This window comes from Bufo gargarizans, chromosome 8 (assembly GCF_014858855.1).
Source record: "Bufo gargarizans isolate SCDJY-AF-19 chromosome 8, ASM1485885v1, whole genome shotgun sequence".
Lineage (NCBI taxonomy): Eukaryota > Metazoa > Chordata > Amphibia > Anura > Bufonidae > Bufo > Bufo gargarizans.
The window spans coordinates 102,966,227-102,993,738 of record NC_058087.1 but is presented as its reverse complement, the minus strand read 5'-3'; the positions used below and the strand labels follow the sequence as shown (position 1 = coordinate 102,993,738).

General features: G+C 40.7%; 1 protein-coding gene across 2 annotated transcripts in view; it reads right to left on the bottom strand.

The window, feature by feature from the left end:
• The window catches only part of HIBCH (3-hydroxyisobutyryl-CoA hydrolase), a 340,021-nt gene that overhangs the window by 248,749 nt on the left and 63,760 nt on the right, over positions 1-27,512 (bottom strand). For both annotated transcript variants that reach the window (XM_044305063.1, XM_044305062.1), the window contains exon 3: positions 16,452-16,592. In XM_044305063.1, the coding sequence (XP_044160998.1) occupies positions 16,452-16,592 (141 nt within the window). The remainder of the gene's footprint in view (positions 1-16,451; positions 16,593-27,512) is intronic.

The following is a 27,512-nucleotide window of genomic DNA, read 5'->3' as shown; positions in this document are numbered from 1 at the left end:
TATTCGCCGATGGGCATAGTGAGTTCATAGAACTTTTTATTTTTTGTCACAAGTTAGCAGAAAATGATGATGATTTTATTTATTTATTTTTTTCTTACAAAGTCTCATATTCCACTAACTTGCGACAAAAAATAAAAAATTCTAGGAACTCACCATGCCCCTCACGGAATACCTTGGGGTGTCTTCTTTCCAAAATGGGGTCACTTGTGGGGTAGTTATACTGCCCTGGCAATTTAGGGGCCCAAATGTGTGAGAAGAACTTTGCAATCAAAATGTGTAAAAAATGACCGGTGAAATCCAAAAGGTGCACTTTGGAATATGTGCCCCTTTGCCTACCTTGGCAGCAAAAAAGTGTCACACATCTGGTATCGCCGTACTCAGGAGAAGTTGGGGAATGTGTTTTGGGGTGTCATTTTACATATACCCATGCTGGGTGAGAAAAATATCTTGGTCAAATGCCAACTTTGTATAAAAAAATGGGAAAAGTTGTCTTTTGCCAAGATATTTCTCTCATCCAGCATGGGTATATGTAAAATGACACCCCAAAACACATTCCCCAACTTCTCCTGAGTACGGCGATACCAGATGTGTCACACTTTTTTGCTGCCAAGGTGGGCAAAGGGGCACATATTCCAAAGTGCACCTTTCAGATTTTGCAGGCCATTTTTTACACATTTTGATTGCAAGGTACTTCTCACACATTTGGGCCCCTAAATTGCCAGGGCAGTATAACTACGCCACAAGTGACCCCATTTTGGAAAGAAGACACCCCAAGGTATTCCGTGAGGGGCATGGCGAGTTCCTAGAATTTTTTATTTTTTGTCGCAAGTTAGTGGAATATGAGACTTTGTACGGAAAAAAGAAAAAAAAAGAAAAATCATCATTTTCCGCTAACTTGTGACAAAAAATAAAAAATTCTAGGAACTCGCCGTGCCCCTCACGGAATACCTTGGAGTGTCTTCTTTCCAAAATGGGATCACTTGTGGCGTAGTTATACTGCCCTGGCAATTTAGGGGCCCAAATGTGTCAGAAGTACCTTGCAATCAAAATGTGTAAAAAATGGCCTGCGAAATCCGAAAGGTGCACTTTGGAATGTGTGCCCCTTTGCCCACCTTGGCTGCAAAAAAGTGTCACACATGTGGTATCGCCGTACTCAGGAGAAGTTGGGTAATGTGTTTTGGGGGGTCATTTTACATATACCCATGCTGGGTGAGAGAAATATCTTGGCAAAAGACAACTTTTCCCATTTTTTTTATACAAAGTTGGCATTTGACCAAGATATTTTTCTCACCCAGCATGGGTATATGTAAAATGACACCCCAAAACACATTGCCCAACTTCTCCTGAGTACGGCGATACCACATGTGTGACACTTTTTTGCAGCCTAGATGCGCAAAGGGGCCCAAATTCCTTTTAGGAGGGCATTTTTAGACATTTGGATCCCAGACTTCTTCTCACACTTTCGGGCCCCTAAAAAGCCAGGGCAGTATAAATACCCCACATGTGACCCCACTTTGGAAAGAAGACACCCCAAGGTATTCAATGAGGGGCATGGCGAGTTCCTAGAATTTTTTATTTTTTTGCATAAGTTAGCGGATATTGATTTTTTTTTTGTTTTTTTCTCACAAAGTCTCACTTTCCGCTAACTTAGGACAAAAATTTCAATCTTTCATGGACTCAATATGCCCCTCACGGAATACCTTGGGGTGTCTTCTTTCCGAAATGGGGTCACATGTGGGGTATTTATACTGCCCTGGCTTTTTAGGGGCCCTAAAGCGTGAGAAGAAGTCTGGAATATAAATGTCTAAAAATGTTTACGCATTTGGATTCCGTGAGGGGTATGGTGCGTCCATGTGAGATTTTATTTTTTGACACAAGTTAGTAGAATATGAGACTTAGTAAGAAAAAACAAAAACAAACAAAAAATTTCCGCTAACTTGTGCCCAAACAAATGTCTAAATGGAGCCTTACCGGGGGGGGGGGGGGGGGGGTGATCAATGACAGGGGGGTGATCACCCATATAGACTCCCTGATCACCCCCCTGTCATTGATCACCCCCCCTGTAAGGCTCCATTCAGACATCCGCATGATTTTTTACGGATACATGGATCGGATCCACAAAACGCATGCGGACGTCTGAATGGAGCCTTACAGGGGGGTTATCAATGACAGGGGGTGATCAGGGTAATCAGGGTGATCACCCCCCTGTCACTGATCACCCCCCCTGTAAGGCTCCATTCAGACATCCGCATGATTTTTTACGGATCCATGGATCGGATCCACAGAACGCATGCCGACGTCTGAATGGAGCCTTACAGGGGGGTTATCAATGACAGGGGGTGATCAGGGTAATCACCCCCCTGTCACTGATCACCCCCCCTGTAAGGCTCCATTCAGACATCCGCATGATTTTTTACGGATCCATGGATACATGGATCGGATCCACAGAACGCATGCGGACGTCTGAATGGAGCCTTACAGGGGGGTTATCAATGACAGGGGGTGATCAGGGTAATCAGGGTGATCACCCCCCTGTCACTGATCACCCCCCCCCCCCCTGTAAGGCTCCATTCAGACATCCGCATGATTTTTTACGGATCCATGGATCCATGGATCGGATCCACAGAACGCATGCGGACGTCTGAATGGAGCCTTACAGGGGGGTTATCAATGACAGGGGGTGATCAGGGTAATCAGGGTGATCACCCCCCTGTCACTGATCACCCCCCCTGTAAGGCTCCATTCAGACATCCGCATGATTTTTTACGGATCCATGGATACATGGATCGGATCCACAAAACGCATGCGGACGTCTGAATGGAGCCTTACAGGGGGGTTATCAATGACAGGGGGGTGATCAGGGAGTGTATATGGGTGATCACCCGCCTGTCATTGATCACCCCCTGTAAGGCTCCATTCAGACGTCCGCATGTGTTTTGCGGATCCGATCCATGTATCCATGGATCCGTAAAAATCATGCGGACGTCTGAATGGAGCCTTACAGGGGAGTGATCAATGACAGGGGGGTGATCAATGACAGGGGGTGATCAGGGAGTGTATATGGGTGATCACCCGCCTGTCATTGATCACCCCCCTGTAAGGCTCCATTCAGACGTCCGTATGCTTTTTGCGGATCCGATCCATGGATCCGTAAAAATCATACGGACGTCTGAACGGAGCCTGACAGGGGGGTGATCAATGACAGGGCGGTGATCAATGACAGGGGGGTGATCAGGGAGTTTATATGGGGTGATCATGGGTGATCAGGGGTTTATAAGGGGTTAATAAGTGACGGGGGGGGGGTGTAGTGTAGTGTGGCGTTTGGTGCTACTGTACTTACCTACCTGAGTCCTCTGGTGGTCGATCCTAACAAAAGGGACCACCAGAGGACCAGGTAGGAGGTATATTAGACGCTGTTATGAAAACAGTGTCTAATATACCTGTTAGGGGTTAAAAAATTCGGATCTCCAGCCTGCCAGCGAGCGATCGCCGCTGGCATGCTGGAGATCCACTCGCTTACCTTCCGTTCCTGTGCGCGCGCGTTCACAGGAAATCTCGGCTCTCGCGGGAGGACGCGTATATGCGTCCACCCAGAAGAGCAGGACCGCCGGCAGGACGCAATCCTGCGTACGGCGGTCCTAAGGTGGTTAAAATGAACCTGGAACATTGAACATGGAGTCTGAGCTGAAGGCAGCATGTTATAATGTTATAGAGCAGGAGGAACTGAGCAGATTGGTATAGGCAGCGATTCCTCAAGATACAATGGCCTCAGACTGGGCCATCGTAACATGAAATCAGACTCAACATACAATGGCTCAGACTCAGATCCAACCAATCAACATACGGTAGCCATTTCACTGGTTAAACATTCTTATTGGTTGTCTAGTAGATCCGCTGTGATACTACATGTTCTGTACTGTTGCCTCTATGCGCCAGGATTAGCTTCTCCTTTGTATACCAGGTGAACTGTGGCTTTGTTTTAATTTTCAGGTACATGTACTGTATGTCCTATGCAAGACTCCACAGAAGCTACTGTCCTCACCATAGAACATGATTTCCAGCAACCAGCATGTATTCCTGACCGTTATATGTAAGGAGTTGCTTTATCTGCCTTGGTTATCTGCTTATTTTTCTTATAACAAAGTTTTTTCATATTTTAGGATGACATTTTTTGAACCATTTACTGGTTTTCCATAGAGTTATGGACTCAAGTTACAATAATTTCAACTTACAATGTCCTGGATACAAATAAACCCTTCAAGCAACAGCCAGTTTGGACCAAATACCAGGGCCCCTTTTTACAAATCTGACGTGTCAGTTTATCTGGAATTAACTTTGGATAGCTTTTACTTATTAATGCCATTCTGAGACCGTTTTCTCATGAAATTCGGCATTTACAAAAATTTGATTTATTTATCTGCTTTTAAGACCGATAGTGATACTTCACATTCACCATGTGTCTACTTTATGTTTGCATCATTTTGTAAATGTCAATTTTTTTAAAAAATTTTTGGGATGTTAGCAGGTTTAGAAGTTAAGAAGCAAATTTTTAAATTTTAAAGAAAATTTCCAAAACCCAACTTTAAGGACCAGTTCAGTTATGAAATCACTTTGTGGGGTTTACATAGTAGAAACCACCCATAAATGACCCCATTTTAGAAACTACCACACTCAAGTTATTCAAAATTGATTTTACTAACTTTGTTAACCCTTTAGGTGTTCCACAAGAATTAATGCAATACGGAGGGGAAACATTTTTGTGCAGATTTTCCATGTTAATCCATTTTACTGTAACACAGCAAGGGTTAACAACCAAACAAACCTCTATATTACCCTAATTCTTCAGTTTACAGAACCACCCCATAGGTGTTCGTAACCTGCTGTATGGGCACACAGCAGAGTGCAGAAGGAAAGGAGCACAATATTGTTTTTGGAGGGCATTTGCTGGAATGGTTTTCCATGTCAAGTGCCATGTCACATTTGAAGAGAGATACCCCTAGAAAAAGAAAAGCCCAAAAATGACCCGATTTTGGAAAACTACACCCCACAAAGAATAAATCTAGGGGTGAAGCGAATGCTTTGACCCAACAAGCATTTCAAGGCGCAGCATTGCGATTTTCTAACATGGAATTTGCTGAAATTGTTTATATAGAGGCCATAACACTTTCATAGATCGGGTTGTTCTAATCAATTATAAATGAGCAGATATAGGAAAAGGCCATTTATTTTATTTCAATTATTATTAACCCAAGGCTCTATTTCACCTTAAGGACTTTTTTGCAAATCTGACCAGAGTCACTTCAAGTGCTAATAACTTTAAAACACTTGGACTTGTCCAGGCCATTCTGAGATTGTTTTTTAGTCTCATATAATGTACTTCATGACACTGGTAAAATGAAGTAAAAAAAAAATATATTTTTTTGCATAATAAAATACCAAATTTACCCAAAATTTGGAAAAATTTGCACATTTTTAAGTTTCAGTTACTCTACTTCTGTAATACATAGTAATACCCGCAAAAATTGTGATGACTTAACATTCCCCATATGTCTACTTCATGTTTGAATTATTTTGGGAATGATAGTTTATATTTTGGGGATGTTACAAGGCTTAGAAGTTTAGAAGCAAATCTTGAAATTTTTCTGATATTTACAAAAACCAAATTTTTCAGGGACCACTACAAGTCTGAAGTCACTTTGCAAGGCTTACATAATAGAAACCGCCCAAAAATGACCCTATTCTATAAACTACACCCCTTAAGGTATTCAAAACTGATTAAACAAACTTCGTTAACCCTTTAGGTGTTGCACAAGAGTTATTGGCAAATGGGGATGAAATTTGAGAATTTAATTTTTTTGCCTAATTTTCCATTTTAACCCATTTTTCCACTAACAAAGCAAGGGTTAACAGCCAAACAAGACTGTATCTTTATTGCCCTGACTCTGCCGTTTTCAGAAACACCCCATATGTGGCCGTAAACTACTGTATGGCCACACAGCGGGGCGTACAGTGAAAGGTGCGCCGTATGGTTTTTGAAAGCCAGATTTTGCTGGACTGTTTTTTTTTTACACCATGTCCCATTTGAAGCCCCCCTGATGCACCTGTAGAGTAGAAACTCCATGAAAGTGACCCCATCTAAGAAACTACACCCCTCAAGGTATTCAAAACTGATTTTACAAACTTTGTTAACCCTTTAGGTGTTGCACAAGATTTAATGGAAAATAGAGATACAATTTCAAAATTTCACTTTTTTGGCAGATTTTCCATTTTAATATTTTTTTTCCAGTTACAAAGCAAGGGTTAAAAGCCAAACAAAACTAATTATTTATGGCCCTAATTCTGTAGTTTACAGAAACACCCCATATGTGGTCGTAAACTGCTGTACGGGCACACGGCAGGGCGCAGAAGGAAAGGAATGCCATACGGTTTTTGGAAGGCAGATTTTGCTGGACTGTTTTTTTTTTTACACCATGTCCCATTTGAATCCCCCCTGTTGCACCCCTACAGTAGAAACTCCAAAAAAAGTGACCCCATTTTAGAAAGTACGGAACAGGGTGGCAGCTTTGTTGGTACTAGTTTAGGGTAGGATTTTTGGTAGCTCTATATTACACTTTTTGTGCGGCAAGGTAACAAGAAATAACAAAAGAAAAAAAAACGTGCTAAAAAAGCTATTTACAACATTCATCTGACAGGTTAGATCATGTGGTAATTTTAAAGAGCAGGTTGTCACGGATGCGGCGATACCTAATATGTACACAATTTTTTTTATTTATGTACGTTTTATACAATAACTTCATTTTTAAAACCCCAAAATGTTTTAGTGTCTCCATAGTCTAAGAGCCATATTTTTTTCAGTTTTTGGGCGATTATCTTGAGTAGGGTCTCATTTTTTGCGGGATGAGATGACTGTTTGATTGGTACTATTTTGGCGTACATGCGACTTTTTGGATCACTTTTATTACCTTTTTTGGAAAGTAAGGTGGGCAAAATTTCAATTTTCTCATAGTTTTTATTTTTTTATTTTTATGGCGTTCACCGTGCGGGGAAAGTAACATGACCGTTTTATAGATCAGGTCATTACGGACGCGGCGATACCTAATATGTGTAGTGTATTTAATTTTTTTAATTTTTATTCAGTGATAAATGTTATTTTTTATCTTAACTTTTTTCACTTTTTTTACATTTTTTTTTTACCTAGACCCACTTGGTTCTTGAAGATCCAGTGGGTCTGATGTCTGTATAATACAGTACAGTACAATATATATATATATATATATATATATATATATTGTACTGTACTGTATTTTACTTACACTTTGTCTGAACAGATCTATGCTTTTAGCATAGATCTGTTCAGCACCATGGACAGCAGGACGCCTGAGAAGGCGTCCTGTTGCCATAGGAACCTTCCCGTCTGCCACAACTTCGCAGACGGGAAAAGGGTAAGCACAGGGCTGAGGAGGGCTGTCAGGGGGCTCTCTCCCTTTCCATCGGGGGGCAGCAAAGGCACAGCAGCCCCCCGATGGAGAGGGAGGGAGCTCCCTGACCGATGACCGTTAACCTTTTCCATACCGCAGTATGGAAAGGGTTAAACAGCTGACATCTGCACAGATGTCAGCCGTTTATACCAGGGTGTCAGCAATGTGCTGACACCCTGGTATACCCACTAGAAGCCAACATATTTTCAAGGGGAGGTGGGCGGGGGATCGCGATCCCGCCTCTCACAACGCCCCCACCTCCTGCGACACCCTTCCCGCACCACCTGCCAGCATAAAATCGTACAGGGGTGCGGGGGGGGGGGGGATCTTTATTTTAAGCATTCAAAAGTCAGGGACCGCAGGGATCCGAAACAGCAAAAAGCGCAGCAAACCACAGGTCTGAATTGACCTGCGGTTTGCTGCGATCGCCGACACCAGGGGGGGTCACATGACCCCCCCTGTCGTTGTGACAGGATGCCGGCTGAATAATTTCAGCCGGAATACTGTTCAGATTAACCCCTGGGGTGCCGGAATCCCGATGTAAAGTTAGGACGTACCGTAACGTTCCTTAAGGACTCGGGAAATAGGGAGTACCGGTACGCCTTGCATCCTTAAGGGGTTAAATATTTTTATTACATTTTTTATTTTTCAATCGTTTTATTTATACACTTTATTTATTCAAGACCCACTAGGATCTTTAAGATCCAGTGGGCCTGATTGCTGTACAATGCAATGTACTGTATACATAGCAAGCCTGGATGCCTTTGTAAGGCACCTGGTTGCCATAGTAACCATTGAGCCAAGCTGTGATGGCAGCAGGACAATGGTTACTATGGAAACTGTGCGCCTTACAAAAGGATTCCTGTTTCCATGGTAGCCATCAAGCTGCTGCCATCGCAGAGCAGCGGCCTAATGGTGAGAAAGGGAGACCCCTCCCTCTATTAACTCCATGGATGCCGCGGGCAACTACTAGCTGCAGCATCTAAGGGGTTAAATAGCCGCCATCAGTGTCAGCACCAATCTTGGCCATTACAGCTGACACTGGTAAGATTAGACTATTGCCTGTAGATTTATTTGCATTTTCACGGTGACAGGTTCCCATTAACCTATATAGCCTTGATGAAATAAGGGGAGGGGAGGGGACTTAATAAAAATCTTTAAATATGTTAAGACATAAATGAGGTTCAGGAAGGAAGTGTGTTTAAAGGGGTTGTCCGGGTTCAGGTATGAACTTGGATATAAAGCTCACTTCACGCCTTTACCATGTAGGAATGGAGCATTTCCTATTTCCAATGCTCCCCTTGCCTTGAGCTGCATTGTGCAGGGCAAGGTCTGTTTGTTGTAAGCTGGTGGCGTACCGGGCTTCACATCAGCATGCTTGGAGGTGAACAGTGTATAGCTCTGTTCTTGGCGATTTTCGAGGTGGATACTAGTGATTACCCACCTCTAAAACCTCTCAGAACAGCGCTATACACCGCCCATTTGTGCCAGTGGCGTAAACAACAAACAGATCTTGCACTGTGTGATGCAAGGCAAGGGGAGCATTGGAGCAAGGAAATGCTCTGATGCTCCTCTCATACGAGGTAAAAGAGTGAAGGGGAGCTTATACCAGGTTTCAGCCCTGAACCCGGACAACCCCTTTAATAAAAATAAAAACTCAACACAAGAACAAGGGGAACAAACTACCAGCAGATGCGTGTGGCAAATAGACAGTAAGTGAATTTAAAGGGCATCTGTCAGCAGACTTGTACCTATTAAACTGGATGACCTGTTGCATGTGCGCTTGGCAGCTGAAGGCATCTGTGTTTGTCCTATGTTCATATGTGCCTGCATTGCTGAGAAAAACTGTGTGCTTGGTAGAAAGGGATCATTTGTTTTATAGGGCCATTTGGAGGGGGAGGCATTCTGGCTCCCAAATTCAGAACTGAGCCAGCACTTCAATGGCAAGGACATGGCTAGAAGGTTGGAGGAGTGTTTAAACTAGGGACTGGTGGGGTGGGAAATTACATTATAGGAGGGGAAGATAGTGCATATAGAGACTGGGGACAAGGTAGTAAGACTGGGGGGAATGGAAGGAGGGACTAGAACAGTTCAGAAGCCTGAATAGTAAAACTGGGGAGCTGGAATTAGTGATGTGTGAGGAAAACTATGACATAGTGGGAATAACAGACATGGCTGGATGTCCTGCTCAAAAGTTTAAGACAACTTGAAAAATGGCAAAAAAAAATCATATTTAGCATGGCTGGATCTTTAACAAGGTTCCAAGTAGAGCTTCAACATGCAACACGAAGAAATGGGAGTGAGACAAAACATTTTTTGAGCATTCAATTAAATTAAAACAACGAATAAACTAAAACAGGCTGTTTTTCAGCTGATCAAAAGTTTAGGGCCACACCTCCAAAATAAATAAATAAAATAAATAACTAAACCTCCCCAAAACAGAAATCCAACTTCCAAACATGAACTCAGTAATGAGTAGCTCCACCGTTATTGTTTATCACTTCAAAAATTCATTCCGCCATGCCTGATGCAGTGAGTGGGAACATTTGGTGCAAGTGGTGAAGACGGCCGCACGAAGGCCATCTACTGTCTGGAACTGTTGTCCATTTTTGTTAACTTCCCTTGCCATCCATCCCCAAAGGTTCTCAATTGGATTTAGATCAGAGAATAAAACTTTCTTCCACCTTTGAATGTCCCATGTTTGGTGCTCCAAACGAGCAGTTCTGTGGCGTTCAAGGAGACAAGGTCTTTGAAGACGTTTTTTGTTTTAAAGCCCTTCAGTCTCAGATGCCGTCTGATGCTTATGGGGCTGCAGTCCGCACCAGTAAGGACCTTAATTTGGATCGAGGATCGTCCAGTGTCTTTACGGACAGCCAATTGGATCCTCCAGCTCTGTGCGGATGAAATTTTTTTGGGTCTTCTACTTGATTTTTTTTTGTTCCATAAACCTCAGGATCATTTAAAAAATTTCAAATGACTGTCTTACTGCGTCCCACCTAAGCAGCGATGGCGCACTGTGAGAGACCCTGCTTATGCAGTTCAACAACCCTACCACATTGAAAAAGGGAGAGTTTTTTTGTCTTTGCCATCACAACGTGTGACTACCTGACAGAAGATGACAATTAATCCACATCTTTGCACAGATTTGGCCTTTTAAAAAAAGGCATGTGGTCCTAAAATTTGAATCAGCTGAAAAACAGCCTGTTTCAGTTTAATCATTATTCTCAATTAATTGAATGCTGAAAAAATGTTTTGTCTCAATCTAATTTCTTCTTGTTGCATGTTGAAGCTCTACTTGGAACCTTGTTAAGATCCAACAATGTAAAATATGATTTTTCAAGGGGTCTTAAACTTTTGAACAAGACTGTATGACTGGGCTGTTAATGTACAAGGTTACAGTCTGTTTAGAAAGTATCGTCAAAACTGGAGAGGGGGAGGGGTCTGCCTTTATGTAAAGTCTTGTCTAAAGCCCACACTTCGTGAAGATATAAGTGAGGGACATGAACATGTGGAGTCACTGTGGGTAGAGATACATGGAGCTAAAAACAATAAAATTACTAATAGGAGTTTACTATAAACCACCTAATATACCAGAGTCCACAGAAAATCTACTACTATACGAAATAGACACTGCGGCAAATCATAATGAGGTGGTTATTATCGGGGACTTCAACTACCCAGATATATACTGGTAAACTGAAAGCTGTACATCTACCTAAGGAAACAGGTTCTTAGCAATAACCAAAGACCATTACCTCTCCCAACTGGTTCAGGACCCGACTAGAGGGACAGCCATACTGGACTTAGTATTAACCAATAGGCCTGACAGAACAACAGACGTGCAGGTTGGGGGACACCTGGGAAATAGTGACAATAAAGTAATAAGCTTCCAATTATCATTCAAAAAAGCGTTTCTACAGGGAGGAACAAAAATACTAAACTTCCAAAAAGCTAAATTTAGCCAACTAAGAGAGAGTCCATAGGCCTAACTAACTGGGACAAAGTCCTCAAAAATAAAAATACAGCCACAAAATGGGATATCTTTAAAAGCATCCTAAAATCTCATTGTGAGAGGTACATACCGTATGGGAAAAAAAGGTTAAGGAACAAAAAGAAACCAATGTGGATAAATAGAACTGTAAAGAAAGCAATAAATTACAAAAATAAAAACTAAAATCACTAAAAACAGGAGGGTAGCACGGAAGCAGTGAAAAACTATAAGAAAAAAAATAGAACATGTAAAAAACAAAAAGCGGCCAAACTAGAGACCGAGAGATTAATTGCCAAAGAGTAAAACTAACCCTAAAATGTTCTTCAATTATATAAATGTTAAAAAGTATAAATCTGAAGGTGTCGGCCCTTTGGAGAGTAATGAGGGGGGAGTCGCAGAGAGTGACGAGGAGAAAGCAAAGCTGTTAAAAAAAAAAAATCTCCAATGTATTCACTGAGGAAAATAAACTGTCAGATGACATGCAGAATGTAAAAATAAATTCCCATTAAAAGTGTCCTGTCTGACCCAGGAAGAAGTACAACAGCGTCTTAAAAAGATTTAAATAAATTGACAAAACGCCAGGACCGGATGGCATACACCCCCGTATCCTAAGGGAATTAAGTAATGTCATAGCCAGACCCTTATTTCTGATATTTGCAGACTCTATACTGTCAGGAAATATCCCACAGGATTGGCGCATGGCAAATGTGGTGCCAATATTTAACCACTTCAACCCCCCTAGCTGAAACCCCCTTAATGACCAGGCCACTTTTTACACTTCTGCACTACACTACTTTCACAGTTTATTGCTCTGTCATGCAACTTACCACCCAAATTCATTTTACCTCCTTTTCTTCTAACTAATAGAGCTTTCATTTGGTGGTATTTCATTGCTGCTGACATTTTTACTTTTTTTTTGTTATTAATCGAAATTTAATGAAATTTTAGTTGCAAAAAAAAAATTACATCTATATATAAATTTTTCCCTAAATTTATTGTTTTACATGTCTTTGATTAAAAAAAAAAAAAAAAATGTTTGGGTAAAAAATAAAAATAAAAATGGTTTGGGTAAAAGTTATAGCATTTACAAACTATGGTACAAAAATGTGAATTTCAGCTTTTTGAAGCAGCTCTCAATTTCTGAGCACCTGTCATGTTTCCTGAGGTTCTACAATGCCCAGACAGTAGAAAACCCCCACAAATGACCCCATTTCGGAAAGTAGACACCCTAAGGTATTCGCAGATGGGCATAGTGAGTTCATAGAACTTTTTATTTTTTGTCACAAGTTAGCGGAAAATGATGATTTTTTTTTTTTATTTCCCTTACAAAGTCTCATATTCCACTAACTTTGGCATTTTAGGGGCCCAGATGCGTGCAAAGTAGTTTGAAATCAAAATCTGTAAAAAATGGCCGGTGAAATCCGAAAGGTGCTCTTTGGAATTTGGGCCCCTTTGCCCACCTAGGTTGCAAAAAAGTGTCACACATGTGGTTTCGCTGTACTCAGGAAAAGTGATGAATCAATAAATCAATTTCTGCTAACTTGTGCCAAAAAAAATAATTTCTATGAACTCGCTATGCCACTCATTGATTACCTTGGGGTGTCTTCTTTCCAAAATGGGGTCACATGTGGGGTATTTATACTGCCCTGGCATTTTAGGGGCCCGAAAGCGTGAAAAGAAGTCTGGGATCCAAATGTCAAAAAATGCCCTCCTAAAAGGAATTTGGGCCCTTTTGCGCATCTAGGCTGCAAAAAAGTGTCACACATGTGGTATTGCCGTACTCAGGAGAAGTTTGGCAATGTGTTTTGGGGTGTCATTTTACAAATACCCATGTTGGGTGAGAGAAATATCTCGGCAAAAGACAACTTTTCCCATTTTTTTATACAAAGTAGGCATTTGACCAAGATATTTATCTCACCCAGCATGGGTATATGTAAAATGACACCCCAAAACACATTGCCAAACTTCTCCTGAGTACGGCAATACCACATGTGTGACACTTTTTTGCAGCCTAGATGCGCAAAGGGGCCCAAATTCCTTTAGGAGGGCATTTTTTGACATTTGGATCCCAGATTTCTTTTCACGCTTTTGGGCCTCTAAAATCCCAGGGCAGTATAAATACCCCACATGTGACCCCATTTTGGAAAGAAGACACCCCAAGGTATTCAATGAGTGGCATGGCAAGTTCATAGAAATTATTTTTTTTTGGCACAAGTTAGCGGAAATTGATTTATTTTTAGTTTTTTCTCACAAAGTCTCCCTTTCCGCTAACTTGGGACAAAAATTTGAATCTTTCATGGACTCAATATGCCCCTCAGCGAATACCTTGGGGTGTCTTCTTTCCGAAATGGGGTCACATGTGGGGTATTTATACTGCCCTGGCATTTTAGGGGGCCTAAAGCGTGAGAAGAAGTCTGGAATATAAATGTCTAAAAAAATGTACGCATTTGGATTCCGTGAGGGGTATGGCGAGTTCATGTGAGATTTTATTTTTTGACACAAGTTAGTGGAATATGAGACTTTGTAAGAAAAAATAAAATAAAAATCAATTTCCGCTAACTTGTGCCCAAAAAAAAAAATGGAGCCTTACAGGGGGGTGATCAATGACAGTGTATATGGGGTGTATATGGGGTGATCACCCCCCTGTCATTGATCACCCACCTGTAAGGCTCCATTCAGACGTCCGTATGTGTTTTTTGGATCCGATCCATTGATGCGTGGATCCGTAAAACACATACGGGCGTCTGAATGGAGCCTTACAGGGGGGTGATCAATGACAGGGAAGTGATCAGGGAGTCTATATGAGCTGATCACGCCCCTGTAATAACATGGCTTCATGAGGAATCGGTCATGCCAAACTAATTTAATCAGTTTCTATGAGGAGGTAAGTTCTAGACTTGACAGCGGCGAATCAATGGATGTCGTATATCTGGACTTCTCCAAAGCATTTGACACTGTAGCACATAACAGGTTAGTATATAAAATGATAATGCTTGGACTGGGAGAAAACGTCTGTATGTGGGTAAGTAACTGGCTCAATGACAGAAAACAGAGGGTGGTTATTAATGGTACATACTCAGATTGGGTCACTGTCACTAGTGGAGTACCTCAGGGGTCAGTATTGGGTCCTATTCTCTTCAATATATTTATTAATGATCTTGTAGAAGGCTTGCACAGTAAAATATCAATTTTCGCAGATATTAAACTGTGTAAAGTAATTAACACTGAAGAGGACAGTATACTAATACAGAGGGATCTGGATAGATTGGAGGCTTGGGCAGATAACTGGCAGATGAGGTTTAACACTGACAAATGTAAGGTTATGCACATGGGAAGGAATAATGCAAGTCACCCGTACATACTAAATGGTAAAACACTCGGTAAGGGTCCATTCACACGTCCGTTTTTTCTTTCCTGATCTGTTCCGTTTTTTCAGGAACAGATCAGGACCAGATCTGGACCCATTCATTTTCAATGGGTCCTGGAAAAAATCGGACAGCACAATGTGTGCTGTCCGTTTCCGTTGTTCCGTTCCGCATGTCCGTTTAAATATAAAACATGTCCTATTCTTGTCCTGAAAAATCGGATCCTGGTACAATACAAAGTCAATGGATCCGCAAAAAACGGATGACATTCGGATGTCATTCCGTATGTCATCCGTTTTTTGCGGATTCCGTTCCTGGAAACACATAACACATTTTTTTTTTTTTTTTTTTTTTCTATTTTTTTTCAAAGAAATCCAAACAACTTTATTTGATTATTGAAATGTATACATGTTTCCGTTTTTTGCGGATCCGCAAAAAACGGATGACATACGGATGACATACGGAAACATTTTCAGGAACAACGGATCCGCAAAAAACGGACCGTTTTTCAGGATGAAAAAAAACAGGACGTGTGAATGGACCCTTACACTGACATTGAAAAGGATCTAGGAATTTTAATAAACAGCAAACTAAGCTGCCAAAAACTGTGTCAGGCAGCTGCTGCCAAGGCCAATAAGATAATGGGCTGCATCAAAAGGGGCATAGATGCCCGTGATGAGAACATAGTCCTACCACTTTACAAATCATTAGTCAGACCACACATGGAGTACTGTGTACAGTTCTGGGCTCCTGTGAACAAGGCAGACATAGAGCTGGAGAGGGTCCAGAGGAGGGCAACTAAAGTAATAACTGGAATTTCAGTACCCTCAAAGATCAAAATTAGGGTTATTCACTTTAGAAAAAAGACGACTGAGTGGAGATCTAATTAATATGTATAAATATATTAGGGGTCAGTACAGAGATCTATCCCATCATCCATTTATCCCCAGGACTGTGACGAGGGGACATCCTCTGCGTCTGGAGGAAAGAAGGTTAGTACACAAACATAGAAGAGGATTCTTTACGGTAAGAGCAGTGAGACTATGGAACTATCTGCCTGAAGAGGTGGTGATGGCGAGTACAATAAAGGAATTCAAGAGGGGCCTGGATGTATTTCTGGAGTGTAATAATATTACAGGCTCTAGCTACTAGAGAGGGGTCGTTGATCTAGAGAGAGTTATTCTCATTGCCTGAATGGAGTAGCAAAGGAATTTTTTATTCCCCTAAAGTGGGGAAAATTGTCTACCTAACAGGGTTTTTTTTGTTTTTTTTTGCCTTCCTCTGGATCAACTTGCAGGATGACAGGACGAACGTATGTACTATGTTTCTATGTTAAATCCAAATGTATGGCCAGCTCTCCCTGGCTTCTGTGTGAAGAAGACAGTGCTGCCAGGCTAGTTTGCCAGAACCCATGTACTTATTTATGATGCTAGTCAAGTTTGTCAAAATGTGGTAATTATGGGAAACAATGGTCATTACAAATGTATTTTCATATACTGCTAAAAGCTGCTATCAATAATTGGCAATGTAACACATGCAATATAATTGTCCTAATGCATTTACTGCACAAGTAACAGTTTGAGGTACCATTTTGTACGTCCCAACACTTATACCTACTTTAAGCTGTTGGTAGATAAGTCGGCTCATATTAAGATTCAGTGCATTCAGAGCTTTTGGCCTGTTTAGAGTGATTACTCCTGAGCAGCCATGTTTTGCCAGAAGAACATCTGCATCTGAGCCTGTCTGGCTCGACATACGCTGTAAAAATAAAAACAAAAAAATATATTGGTTATAAAATTTTTAATCCTAAACCATTTCAGGACCCTGCAATTTTTCACCTGACGGACCAGGCCATTTTTTGCAAATCTGACATGTGTGATTTTATGTAGCAATAACTTTGGAGTGTTTTTTATTTATCCAAGCCATTCTAAGAATGTTTTCTTAGACACAGCGCACTTTATAAGGCCCCATGCACACGGCCGTGTTTCACAGCCATGTGCGGGCCGTGAAACCGCGGCCTGGATACCTCCTGAGAGCAGGAGCGCACGGCGTCACTGGTTGCTATGACGCCGTGCGCTTCCTGCTGCCGCCGCAATACAGTAATACACTGGTATGATCTATACCAGTGTATTACTGTTCTGTGCCGGCAGCAGGGAGCGCACGGCGTCATAGCAACCCATGACGCCGTGCGCTCCTGCTCTCAGGAGGTATCCAGGCCGCGGTTCCACGGCCCGCACACGGCCGTGAAACACGGCCGTGGGCATGGGGCCTAATACTGTTAAATTTGAGCCGATATGCTTTACCTTTATTTATAAAAAAAAAACTAAAAAAACAAAATTTACAAAATACATTTGGAAAAATTAGCAATTTTCTGAATCTGAATTTCTCTGACTATAGAGACTGTCACCAGGATCACTATCAAACAAGACACACTGCCTGGTAGGGCTGATCATGCTGATTAAAAATACATTTTGCTTTTCTCTGCACACTACCCCCCCCCCCCCCCCCCCCTTGATTGACAGGACTAGACATCAGGGTGCTGAGAACAGAGCTGTGTCCTAGCCTCTACTTATCATACACTCTATGTATTATAGCTTCACCACACTGAGATATGCTCAGAACGCTAATCTACATATTACTGCTTTATTCACAAGCACAATATACAGTATGATTATACAGACAAGTAAAATGTGTTAGCTTTTGGAGTATGAACAAAAAAAAAAACATGCTTCTCTATGTGGTAGTTCTTTAACTTAGCGATGAATGCTTTGTTGTTTTTTTTTATATAGAAATCTTAAGTTAACGTCCCAGAAGAAACTTCTATTTTAAAAAAATGGCTATACTACAGGGTGGGCCATTTATATGGATACACCTTAATAAAATGGGAATGGTTGGTGATATTAACTTCCTGTTTGTGGCACATTAGTATATGTGAGGGGGGAAACTTTTTAAGATGGGTGGTGACCATGGCAGCCATTTTGAAGTCGGCCATTTTGAATCCAACTTTTGTTTTTTCAATAGGAAGAGGGTCATGTGACACATCAAACTTATTGGGAATTTCACAAGAAAAACAATGGTGTGATTGGTATTAACGTAATTTTATTCTTTCATGAGTTATTTACAAGTTTCTGACCACTTATAAAATGTGTTCAATGTGCTGCCTAATGTGTTGGAAAGTAAATAACTCATGAAACATATAATTAATATGTATCAGACAATTATGGAGGGTTATCTCGCAGCAGAAATGGCAAAACTATACAATATCAAGGAAAGATATCATAAGGTTGGCATACTCAGGAAGGCACCTAAGAAATTGTAGCACTATAGCTAGTACGGACCATCCAAAGGGGACAAAACGAACAACAATAGACTGAGCAATTAGGAGAAAATAATGTCTTGATATAAAATACATCAATAAATAAAAAGCTTCCAAAGTGCAGCATTGTTGGCAACACCCGTAAAATAAGGAAAGCGATGGAGCAGCATAAACCAAATGTAGCGCTATAGTTCAATTGTAGCAACAATATTGGCCACAAAAATATCAAGATGACTTAAGTTCCTCTGACAACTCCAATATGCAACGTAGAGCCAAATTGATAACAAAGGTATCTTCACAATGATCAGCAGTAATTTATAGCTTTAAATCCTTGGCCGGACCTAATAAAACAACAGCACCCGAATGTAAACGGCAGGGTCCCATTGTATTACTGACCTGGTGGCGTCCCGCTTAAGGTCAGTGTTCGGACCTACAGTGATTCCACCAGCTTTTCATATTAAAACAGTCTTACCGGTGTTTGTACACTTCTGCCGTCCTGCAGACCTCGCTCGGGTCTCCTCCTTCAGTCGCAGGTAGTGTGTTCACCGCGTTGGTTGGTCATTACACGAGAGCCCGCTTGTTTGAATCCGTTTGGCTACCACCTTTCCTGCGGATTTTCAAATGTTCGGTCGATGTTTCGGGGTTGAGATGTCCCCTTCCTCAGTGGTAATCGGACTCCCCCCAAAAAAGGCCTCTTTTATACCCAAAAGTAATGTTCAATGCAAAAACCGGCATGGATTTCATTCCGGAAGTCTCCCGTCTCACAAGTATGCTCCATTTTCCATTTTATTGCATCTGATGTCAAATGTTTTTTTTTTCAATATTAGCAGTCAATACAGTATTGGTTTCATAGCTACTTATTCCATTAGTGTATAAAACGCAATTTGCGACCTTGCGGTATTGCTGCGTTTATGCTGCTGTCACCTAAAATACTATCCTAAATGACCATAATCCCAATATGCATAAAATGTATGAAAACATTTGATTTTTTTAAGAAAAATTTGCATATTTTAAAAGGATTATAAAAATATCTCAATCTATGAGAAACTAATGGTAATAATGTTAATAATCAAAATCGATGACTTCAATTATGGCCATGAAGTGAAAACAGAGAAAATAGGGGTCATAAAAAATATATATTATAAAACTAAATATAAAATTATAATATATAAATATAGGAAAAAATTATCTTAATATATTTATGAAAATTTTGTATATAACATTAGGATACTGTAGTGGGTTTATGTACAGAGCAGTCGAGTGTTGTGGTGTAGTGTAGTGGAGGCCCACTGTCAAGGGGGAACCCCGCCGAGTCAGAGAACCACTCGGCGGGGCTCACCCTCAACGGGAGGCCCCCAACCCCAACCTACAGGAAACCGAATAATTCATATTCCACGTTTAATCCTCCCGGAATTATGGTTTCCATTAAAAAAATCCTTTGTGTTTCCATCCTCGACATTTTGCTAATATGGTCCCCCCCCCCCCCCACCCTCTCCAACTTCTAGATACTTTGTCAATAGCTGCAAATTTTAAGCCTGACGGATTCCTATTGTTAACAGTTTTAAAATGTTTTGAGAGTGAGCGAGTTTCCACGCCTTTTTTGATATTTGCTATATGTTCCGCAAGACATTTTTTAAGATCTCTTTTGGTTCTACCAATATATTGCTGTTTGCAAGGATATTCTATAATGTAAATAACACTTTCTGAACTGCAGGCTAAAAATTATTTTATACTATTTTTGGACCCATTTGTTGTTGAGATTATTTCTTTAGTTTGCTTCCCAAAGGAAGTCAGTTTGCAATTACTGCATTGACCGCATCTGAAAAATCCAATCAAATCCATCCATTTATGTAATGACGGATTTTTATGTTGTATATCTTCCTTAACAGTTGGTGCTATCTTGTTGCCCAAACTGGGTGCCTTTGTGAATACAATCAAGGGTTTAGGTGGAATAATTGTCCCCACCATTTTCTCTTTTTTTATTATATCCCAGTGTTTATATACAATACTTCTTACCTTTCTATAAATCACTGCTATAAAAGGTAATATTAATTTCAATTGATTTTCTTCTTATTTTTTACAGTTCCTGTCCTTCTCGCTAAAAAAATTCTGCTCTCTCTAACTTTATTTAAGGCTAAGTCTAAAACCTCTCCTGGATATTCTTTTCTTAAAAATTGTGTTTTCATCTTGTCTGCCTCCAGCTCAAATTGCTCTACTGCTGTACAGTTACGTTTCAATCTTTGAAATTTACCCTGTGGAATATTTATGAGCCAACTAGGCAAGTGACAGCTATTGAATAAAATGTAACTGTTTCGCGTTGAAGGTTTGATGTATGTACAGGTCCTCAATCTGCCGTCTTCAACATAAATTTTCAAATCTAAAAATTCTAAAATTTGCTCTGCTATTGGTGCCCGAAAATGTAAGATTATAATTGTTGTCATTGATGGACTCTAATAATGTATTAAGTTGTTCCGGTCCTGATCGCTAGACAAAGAACACATCATCAATATATCTCTGCCAGAGCACCAGGTCCGTCCACAGTCTGGGGGCCACGATCTGGTCCTCCAACTCGGCCATAAACAAATTTGCATAACTGGGGGCGAACCTGGTGCCCATGGCAGTACCCTGGGTCTGCAGATAAAAAACACCATTAAAATAAAAATAATTATGAGTTCAAATAAAATCAATACCCTCAATTAAAAAGTCTATTTGTTGAGTTGTCAGTCTACCCTCTAGGGTTAATTGTTTTTTCACGGCCTCCTTGCCTTGTTCATGGTCAATGACCGTGTATAAAGATTGAACATCTAATGAGCCCATTATCCAGTGATCTTCAAATTGAATCTTCTCTACAGGGTGGGCCATTTATATGGATACACCTTAATAAAATGGGAATGGTTGGGGATATTAACTTCCTGTTTGTGGCACATTAGTATATGGGAGAAGGGAAACTTTGCAAGATGTGTGGTGACCATGGCGGCCATTTTTAATCCAAATTTTGTTTTTTCAATAGGAAGAGGGTCATGTGACACAAACTTATTGGGAATTTCACAAGAAAAACAATGGTGTGCTTGGTTTTAATGCAACTTTATTCATTCATGAGTTATTTAAAAGTTTCTGACCATTTATAAAATGTGTTCAATGTGCTGCCTATTGTGTTGGATTGTCAATGCAACCCTTTTCTCCCACTCTTCACACACTGATGATGCGTTTCCCTCTTATGCACTGAAGCTGGCATGTTCCCTGAGTTTTTCCAGCAAGATGGTGCACCACCACATTATGTGTGTCAAGTCCGAGCATTCCTAGATGAACAGTTTCCTGGAAAGTGGATTGGTCGTCGTGGGCCAGTTGAATGGCCCCCAAGGTCTCCCGATCTGACCCCCTTAGACTTTTATCTTTGGGGTCATCTGAAGGTAATTGTCTATGCTGTGAAGATACGAGATGTGCAGCACCTGAAACTACAGATACTGAAAGCATGTGCTAGCATTTCTCCTGCGGTGTTGCCATCAGTGTGTTAAGAGTGGAAGAAGAGGGTTGCATTGACAATCCAACATAATGGGCAGCACATTGAACACATTTTATAAGTGGTCAGAAACTTGTAAAATAACTTATGAAAGAATAAAGTTACGTTAAAACCAAGCACACCATTGTTTTTCTTGTGAAATTCCCAATAAGTTTGATGTGTCACATGACCCTCTTCCTATTGAAAAAACAAAAGTTGGATTCAAAATGGCCGACTTCAAAATGGTCGCCATGGTCACCACCCATCTTGAAAAGTTTCCCCCCTCACATATACTAATGTGCCACAAACAGGAAGTTAATATCACCAACCATTCCCATTTTATTAAGGTGTATCTATATAAATGGCCCACCCTGTATTCTTTTAATTATTTGAGTCGTGTCCTTGACGTATGATGATATCTTATAACCATGGTTTGAAGTAAAATGTCAATATACTGAGAGAGAATGGCTGAACGACTGAATCCCTAAGACAATGGGGCGTCCCGGCGGGTTATTCTTATCTTTGTGTATTTTGGGGATACAGTAAAAAGCTTTATAAAATCATGTTCTTCATCATTTAAAATTTCACTATCTTTCCCCTTTTTACAATTTTTTTTTAGATTAATGATATTTGAAAATTATATTTTCTTCTTTTTGTAGAAGTTTAATTTCTCTGTGTCAAATTATTGCGTTTATACTTAGGACTATTCTTAATATTTTTTTATATCTTTCAACACACATTCCTTGAAAGTGATCATTTCCTGACTTTGTTCGTTTCGAGGGTAATTTTTTTTATTTATTCTAGAGTAGTGTGGACAAACGTATTGCTATGATTAGTCGGATTAATTTCTCGATTCAACGGATTCTTTAAAAAATATTTTTTCAAGCATAACTTTCGTATAAAATTTTTCCACCCCAATAAAGGTTTCAAATTTATTAAGGGATTTTGTGGGCACGAATTTGAGGCCCTTATTCAATAGTTGATTCTGGGTATCTGACAAAGCGATGGAGCTCAAGTTTATAATGGCATCATTAGTGATTACTGAGCAATTAGGAGAGAATAATGTCTTGATATAAAATACATCAAATATAAAGCTTCCAAAAAGTGAGGAAAGTTCAATAACAGCATGAACCAAATATAGCAGCATATTTAAATTAGAGTGGCATTGTTGGCAACACCCGTAAAATAAGGAAAGCGATGGAGCAGCATGAACCAAATGTAGCGATATAGTTCAATTGTAGCAACAATATTGGCCACAAAAATATCAAGATGACTTAAGTTCCTCTGACAACTCCAATACGCGACGTAGAGCCAAATTTATAACAAAGGTATCTTCACAATGATCAGCAGTAATTCATAGCTATAAATTACTGCTGATCATTGTGAAGATACCTTTGTTATCAATTTGGCTCTACGTTGCATATTGGAGTTGTCAGAGGAACTTAAGTCATCTTGATATTTTTGTGGCCAATATTGTTGCTACAATTGAACTATATTGCTACATTTGGTTTATGCTGCTCCATCGCTTTCCTTATTTTACGGGTGTTGCCAACAATGCTGCACTTTGGAAGCTTTTTATTTATTGATGTATTTTATATCAAGACATTATTTTCTCCTAATTGCTCAGTCTATTGTTGTTCGCGTGTCCCCTTTGGATGGTCCGTACTAGCTATAGTGCTACAATTTCTTAGGTGCCTTCCTGAGTATCCAGACCTTATGACATCTTTGCTTGATATTGTAAAGTTTTGCCATTTCTGCTGCGAGATAACCCTCCAGAATGGTCTGATACATATTAATTATATGTTCTATGTGCCACAATACCACATTTTAACTTTATAAAAATTTAGTGACTCATTATCCCTGGTTGGTGGACCAGCAACCCTGTGCATCCTACTAATTTACATTATTAATTGTGTAACATGATTGTGAAATCGATTGTCATATCTTATTGTCCATCTATGTTTGTATTGATCTATCTTTTACTTTCAATAAAAATACATTTGAAAGACAACAAATACGGATTCGGTCTGAACAGATGCTGACTGTTGTATTATCTGAACTGATCAATCCATGACGAATCCGCACAAGACGCGAGTGTGAAAGTAGCCCTATTCAAAATGCACACTATATGATTATAAAGAAATCAGTAACATTTATTAGCTTTTTGCAGCCTAAAAACATTATTCTCAATATAAGGATATATTTTTATTATAGGTTAAATGTGTAATTAAAAAAATCTGAAGAAAAAAAAACACTGAAGTCTTACCCAAGATTCAAACCTGGGAAGAGGCAGAGTAAGTGGGGCGCCAAGAATTATGCCAGAATGTGGAAGAGAGAAGGGAAAAAGGTAACTGGAGAGGATCTAGCAGGAATTAGGTACTAAGGGCTATAGTGGTCAGCAAAACCAAGGGCCCAGTGGAGGAAATTACACCATTGGTGATGAAGGAGCTGTATGAAATGTGAAATGGGACAAAGCAGTGATCACATATGGTAATAAAGATATATTAAAAAACATTACATGATAAAAATAAATGAATACAAAAGACCAGGTGAGTCGGAGGAGGGTGGACAGGATAAACTCAAGACACCTGACCCCCTAACCTCCCCTGCCAAGATCGCCTGCAAGATGATACACATCCTGTTCTAGTTCAACAGATGAGCTTGAGGAATTCCGCAGAAAAGGATGCTATTGTATAAGAGCTTGACACGTTTCGGGGATTAAATAGAGGTCCCCTTCATCAGGAGCATATAGACAAACATAACATGAAATGATAAAATCTAAACTGTGACATAGAGGGAGGTATACCTTGTTTGTTTGATAGATTCCATGTGGTGTTTCAATGTGGGCAGTGATTTCCTGGTCACATGACCTTTGGGGCTGGAAACAGGAAGTTTTCAGTGCTCAAATGATCTAATGTAAAATGAGTAATATGTAAATCCATATATAAAAACCGCCCTGTTTATAGAGGAAGGGGGGGGGGGGGCGAGTAAAAAATGTATATTGGGTGGTGGAAAGAATACACAATGGGGCCAAAAATAAATGAGCCGATAGGCAAATTTGCGGTGCGCTCCAAAAAGTTAATTTATTTCAGTAATGCAACTTAAAATTAGAATATTGTGAAAAGGTTCAATATTCTAGGCTCAAATTGCCACACTCTAGTCAGCTAATTAATCCATATCCCATGAGCAAAGGGTACCTGAGATTGTGACTTTGGGGTTTTCATAAGCTATAAGCCATAATCATCCAAATTATAACAAATAAAGGCTTGAAATATCTCGCTTTGCATGTAATGAGTCTCTCTCATATGTTAGTTTCACCTTTTAAGTTGCATTACTGAAATAAATGAGTTTCACCCGTATATCACTGGTGCCTTATGCATTTTACTGCTTTATTCACAAGCAGAAAAAATAATTATATTAGCTTTCTGACCACATCTTAGTGTGATGAAGCTATAGTACATGATATGCACATGCTAGGACACAGCTCTGCCCTCAGCATGCTGATGTCTAACCCTGTCAATCAAGGGGTAAGGGGAGTGTACAGAGTAGGGGTGGGCAATATAAATTTGTGCCATGATATGGATTTTGTGCATATCGCCGGACCGCGATATGACCACGGAGCGGTAGTGACGATCGGTTACCATGGCAGCCAGGCGTCACGCTACTGAAGTCCTGGCTGCCATGGTATGTTAGTGAGCAGCATTATACTCACGTGCGCCGTGGCCGCCGGTCGCTCCTTCTTCTGTCTGTGCGGCGCATTGCTAATGCTTATAGCATTAGCAATGCGCCGCACAGACCTATGAGAAGGAGCGCCCGGCGGCCACGGCGCACAGGAGTATAATGCTGCTCACTAACATACCATGGCAGCCAGGACTTAAGTAGCGTGGGGGGGCGGATCAGAGGCTGGGAAGGGTGGGGGGGGGATCAGAGGTTGGGAAGGGGGGGCGGATCAGAGGCTGGGAAAGGGGGGGCGGATCAGACTCTGGGAAAGGGGGGGGGGGATCAGAGGCTGGGAAGGGGGGGGCGGATCAGAGGCTGGGAAGGGGGGGGCGGATCAGAGGCTGGGAAAGGGGGGGGCGGATCAGAGGCTGGGAAAGGGGGGGGCGGATCAGAGGCTGGGAAAGGGGGGGGCGGATCAGAGGCTGGGAAAGGGGGGGGCGGATCAGAGGCTGGGAAAGGGGGGGGCGGATCAGAGGCTGGGAAAGGGGGGGGGCGGATCAGAGGCTGGGAAAGGGGGGGGCAGATCAGAGGCTGGGAAAGGGGGGGGCGGATCAGAGGCTGGGAAAGGGGAGGGCGGATCAGAGGCTGGGAAGGGGGGGGCGGATCAGAGGCTGGGAAAGGGGGGGCGGATCAGAGGCTGAGAAAGGGGGGGGGCGGATCAGAGGCTGGGAAGGGGGGGCGGATCAGAGGCAGGCTGCCATGGTCAGTTCCCTGCTGTTGTGTGCACAAAGCACAGGGCAACAGGGAGAGTGTAAAGTCCTATTCACCCTAATAGAGCTCTATTAGGGTGAATATGATAAGGGTTCTAGCCCTTAAGGAGGCTAATAGTTATGAAAAAAAAAGTAAAAAAAAAAAAAAAGTTTAAACACCCCCCAAATATAGAAAACAATATATCACATATCGCACATGCTTAAAATTATATCGAAATATAGATTTTAGGCCATATCGCCCACCCCTAGTACAGAGCACAGGGAGTGTTACAAAGCAATCCTCAAAGGATTTAGCCCTGCCCCCCTGGTGCTCGAACAAGCATGATGAGCCCTACCATATGTCTGGTTTAATAGGGTTGATCCTTGTGACAGGGCCTTTTTAAGACTGATGGTGATACCTCATAAAATAGTTATTATTAAACATTCCCCATATGTCTACTTTATGTTGACATCATTTTGCAAATGTAATGTCATATTTTTTTTTTAGGATGTTAGATGACAATGTGGGAGGGCTTGTTTTTTGCAGGATGGGGTAATATTTTCATTAGTACAATTTTGGGGTACATAAGATTATTTGATCACTTGATATTCAGATTTTTTTGGGAGGCAAAGTGACCAAACACTGGCTGTTCTGACTTTCTTTTTATGGAGTTCACTTGATGGTCATGTGATTTTTCCAGACATGGCAATACCAAATATGTCTATTTTTTTCCTTTAACAGTAAAAGCTTAATGGGGGGAAATGGGCTCTTTTTTTTTTTTTTTTTTTTTTTTTTTTTTTTTTAAACCATTTTTTACTTTTTATTTTTGTCCTACTAGGGGACTTCAACTTTTGAGGGTCTAATTGCAGGTTCAATGCAGTACAATATTGTATTGTAATGCACTGAACCTGTCAGTTTCACATGAGAACCAGATTTTAAAGTTTTTATTTTTTAAAGTAGCAAAACAGAATAGAAACTATATAAATTTGGTATAGATGTAATCATACTGTCCGGTATAAGATTGTCATGTCAATTTTAGCGCATAGTGAATGCTGTAAAAATAAACACCCAAAAACTATGGTGGAATTTTATTTTATTTTTTCAAATTTCACTCCACAAAGAGTGGAGTTTTCCCGATACAAGCTATGGTAAATTAAATGGTGCAAACAAAAAGTACACCTTGTTTACAAAAAATAAGCATTAATATGGCTATGTGAATAGAAAAGTAAAAACAGTTGTGGCTCTTGGAATCGTGAGGTGGAAAAAATGAAAATTGCCTGTCTCCTTAAAGCAAATCTGTGACCATGATCTTGGACTATAATCTGAAGTACTGCAGATAAAGAGTCCACATCATTTGTTATTTATTTTCCCACTGCCCCACATTCCTATTCTCTCAGCATTTAACCCCTCACCGACACCCGCCATACATGCACGGCAGATTTTGAGTCTTTCA